General features: G+C 33.9%; 1 protein-coding gene across 1 annotated transcript; it reads left to right on the top strand.

The window, feature by feature from the left end:
- The first annotated feature begins 340 nt into the window (after positions 1-340).
- Positions 341-3,784, top strand: LOC110733650 (deSI-like protein At4g17486). The gene is made up of 3 exons (XM_021913727.1): positions 341-998; positions 1,917-2,204; positions 3,316-3,784. The coding sequence occupies exons 1-3, from the start codon at positions 866-868 to the stop codon at positions 3,576-3,578; spliced, it is 684 nt and encodes a 227-aa protein (XP_021769419.1). The 5' UTR covers positions 341-865; the 3' UTR covers positions 3,579-3,784.
- Positions 3,785-4,489: the final 705 nt, after the last annotated feature.

Here is a 4,489-nt window from a genome sequence, read left to right as displayed (position 1 = left end):
AGCAGCAAACAATGATATTAAAGAATTAAGAGTAAGAGTCATAGACTAGAATAGTTGACAACCTCAAATTAAGCAAATCCTGTACCATACACATATTATTATGTCCACGTCTCAAGGTACACAACCTCTCACGGACACCATATTAGTATAGTTAATCTTTACTCGTATTCGTATAAACTTGAGATATTTATTAACAGTATCCAGATATTCCACACGCATTGTACTGTACTTCTACCCTGTGTAATTAATGTCACATAATTTAGTAACCAATAAGGAACAAAACTAAACCATTAAATTTAAATAAATAAATTATACGCTACTGTATTATATTGTCGTATAGAAATAGAATTGGTGGAGGAGTAAAGCAATAGCAAAGATTGAGCGTTAAGATATGGAGAAAGTGAGAACACAATTTTATTCTCACTAAAATTTTGCGTTCCATTCATTCTCCTCTTTTTCCTTAACCATTAATAATTAAATAAAACTCCTCTACAAATATTATCTTTCACTCTCAGTTTGCAATTTGTTTTTAGCTATAAAAACAATCATCCGAGCAAACGTGGACGGTATCAAGATTATCGACCAAATAAGTTCGAAACGAGCGAGTTGTTTTCTTTCGAGCTAAGGAAAGGAAATCCTTCAGTTTCCTTTCTCTTTCTGTGATTACGAATTATAAAAGCCCGGAAAAGGAATTTAATTACAATTTTCTTGGCCCATATTTTTAATTTTTCTTGGGAATACCAATTAGACTTTATTCTGGAATCTGGATTAGAATTATTTTATTATATAAGTGTAAAAATTATCCAGTAGGAGAGAGAAAATACAGAAGAGTTTAGGAGAGAGAAAAAAAAGGGAGTGAGGCAAAATGTTGTGTAGAATGATACCAAAGAAGAAGAAGACAGGCGCGGTTCCAGTTTACTTGAATGTGTACGATCTTACCCCCATTAATGGCTACGCTTACTGGCTTGGTCTCGGTGTCTATCATTCTGGTGTTCAAGGTATTCTTTTCTCTCTCCTAAATTCTTCATTTTTTAATCAGATTCAGATCTGTTTTTAGCGGTTGTTGTGAAAAATTGTAATGTGGGTTTGTTTGGATTTATGTTAATTTATAATGGGTATTTTTTAAATTTATTTTTTTTGGTTTGTTATCTTGTTTGTAATTGGTTGCTGAAAATTGGTTCTTTTTTGCTTGAATTTTGGTGGGGTTTTCTGGGATTTTGACGTTTTTGATTCTGGAATTTTTAGTAGATCTGGTGATTCTAATTTCTGGAAATTTTATTGCTTTTGATACACTCAAATTAGCTGAAAATTTATAAACCCAGGTGCAATTTTCATTTGTTGTTTTCATAATTTGCATTTGATAGAAAAATGTCTTGATGACAATGATACAGCTGCATGATATACTGGAATTTGGTGCTATAATTCTGGGATTAGAATAGTGTACTTTGTGTGGATCCATGGTGTAGACCCCTCTAATTATCTCAAGTGTGTAAGTTATGTCATTTAGTGTTTATCTCTTTGTGAAATTGAGATTATAAGGATTGTGCATTTTTATTGGATTAGGATTGAAAATCGTGTGCTAGACTTTTGATTCATGGAGCATTGTTGTCGGAATATCACCGACGCTAACTTATTTTCTTTTCACCTTCCCTGGAAATTAAACTTCAGTTAAGGTATAGATACTGAGTACACTATATACAGCTATAATTAAGCTCAGATAAGTGGAATTCTGGTGGATAGATAGATGCCTACGTCGTAAAATGATTCCAAACCTAGGGTGTTCCATGTTGAACTCCATAACATGTATTTGTTGCTTTGTATAATTCAGAGTGTGTTTAGAATTTGCTTATAAGTTTTCAGTAATATTTCTGCTGTAAATGCTGGGTTTTGAAACTGAATTATGCTCAATTCTTCAGTTCATGGGATCGAATATGCTTTTGGAGCTCATGATCATGCCACGACTGGGGTATTTGAAGTGGAACCGAAGCAATGCCCTGGTTTCACATTCCGAAAATCAATCTTGATTGGAAGAACAGATTTAGGTGCTAAAGAAGTTCGCGCATTGATGGAGAAACTATCCAAAGAGTACTTTGGCAATACATACCATCTTATTAGCAAAAACTGTAACCACTTTTGCAATGATCTGTGTATACGTTTAACCGGAAAGCCAATTCCAAGTTGGGTCAATCGACTAGCTCGACTGGGTAAGATATATGCTCTGTGTTTTCTATTTATCTTTGTGGTTCAGTGCTTTGAGTATATTATATATGTTTTCCTGCTCATGCTCTTTTTAATTCCATAATTTGGTGATGAATTTCTGTGCTTAGGCCCACTGTGAAGTGCTTCTTCAATCATGTACTATGTATTAATGTTGTGTGAGTCATGCTTCAACTAAATGTATTTTAGTGCCCCTCAAACAATTAATTAAACCTAAGTGTGTTGTAGTGGTATGACTATAATGACCTCACAGCTTATAATAAATTTCTTTTCATGTTAAAGTTTTATTATGTTTCTAGTTAACAAATTACAAAATTTGGTAGACTAAATTTTATTTTCCCACTGTCTGATAGTGACAAATGTACGAGGGAGGCAGATTCAGGCCATATACTAGCTGTTAAAAATTGAAATGCCGTGGTTCCCTTGCTATTTGTTGTGACCAACACTGTTGACATCCGGTGTGAGGAAGATGGACTTTTGTTAGAGGTGTAATTTTGTCATATAAAGTTCTTAATAGTTATACAAGTATTAAGAGTCAATGCATGCTGGTGGGTAAAGATTTAGCTATTAGATAGGAAATTTCATGTTTCAGCTGTATATTGTAAGGAGACCCCGTATCTTTCTACCACACATCATAATTGATTTGGTAAAATCTGAGGGTGTTGGTTCAAGAATTAGGTTTTACTTAGTGGTGTCTGTTAATGTCCCAAACATTTTCCTTACTAGCCAAAGTTCTTTTTCTGTTGGGGGTGCACCATTTATTGATGTAGAAGCAAACTTGTTTGTAGGGTTTAGTTTATTTTACTCTGTGTTACATGGACTTGCACACAAATGTATATCTGTAGAAGTGTCTGACCAAGCTATTTTAATTTAAAATTAATTGAAGTGTCAAATATTAATACCCATGTTAGAGTGTCGAGGAATTCTGAAATTAAAAATCAGAGTTATAAAACAAGCTGAAGTGTTTCTTACATATGCAAATTTTCAATCTCAATAATGTTTTTCATGGAAATCTTGTTTATTCAAAAACTAAAGAATTCACCCAAGTCCAATCAATGATCTTTTTGCTAAATCATCTTTCTTCCTATCAATTTCAAGGTCTACTGTGCAAATGTGTTCTCCCAGCAGCCTTGGATGAAGCTAAGGTTCGTCATATTAGGGCTGAAAGCAAGGCACGTAGTGATGTAGATAAGAAAAAATTGAGAAGCCAATCAAGTAGGTTTGAGCCTTCAAATTCTACATCATCAGCATTGTCTGATTGTTCGACAGCTTCTGCTAGCAGAAGTAGGAGGCAGAGACGCTGTGTTCCTCCATCTTCGTCTTTGATTTGTGCTTACCCTCAGCAGGAAGCTGTTTCATAGAAAGCATCTTTTTTTAGGTTTGCAATGTAAATTTGTGGTGCAGACATATTTGGTAGAAGGTGCATGTTTCAATTTATTTTAAATTTTCGCTGATAGTTTCTGTTACCAGCTGCTGGTGTAAGCAATGCAGCAGTCTCTCAAGTGTATCAAGTTCCTTATTTTGCCATGTAATTCTTGTTCATGATACCGCTCTTTTATCTCCGAAATTATCCCCCAAGCCCCCTTACCCCTCCAAAAAAAAAATAGTCCGGCTTATCAACTATTCAGTATAAAGTATATCTATACAATTCACACCCTAAACTAATGACAATTGAGAAATTTCGCTACTTATTAGTTGCCTAACAAGTAATGGAGTAATTAGTAGCACTTTTTACAAAAGAAAAAGGGCTTGATACCCTTTTAAGCAATCTTATCTAAGTTCATACTTTGTGAGGGTTAGTCGTTTTCATGAGCTGTATTTTCTTCATAGTTTTTCGCATTTGGCTAGCTGATTGCTGATGTAGCTAACTATCTATGTCATGGAGAGCAATAGTCTCATACCAACCGAGTTATTGTATTAGCAATTGACACACTAGGGTGTTGTTGACCAAGTCAATTAGTAGTGCCAACTTTTTCAAGTGTTGCTTTTTCCACTTTGATAAATCAAGAGCCAAACATGCTACGGAGTAATCAAATTATTATTTACTTATTATTTCTTAATTGAAGTTGCGCCAAAATAATAAAAATTTCTCTCTCTAAATGTTAATGAACTCTTCTAAGGTGAGAAAGTAAGTTTATCGCTTTGATAAACTAGAGATGGTATTTTTGTATCATTGGCTTTTTTTATTTGAATAAAACTTTTTCTTGTTGTGTTGGTGTTTAAAATTGGTTAGATATCACCCAACTTAATTTCGTTGCTTTACAAAAATACT

This window comes from Chenopodium quinoa, unplaced genomic scaffold, assembly GCF_001683475.1.
Source record: "Chenopodium quinoa cultivar QQ74 unplaced genomic scaffold, ASM168347v1, whole genome shotgun sequence".
NCBI classification, from domain to species: domain Eukaryota; kingdom Viridiplantae; phylum Streptophyta; class Magnoliopsida; order Caryophyllales; family Amaranthaceae; genus Chenopodium; species Chenopodium quinoa.
This window is presented reverse-complemented; position numbering and strand designations above follow the sequence as displayed.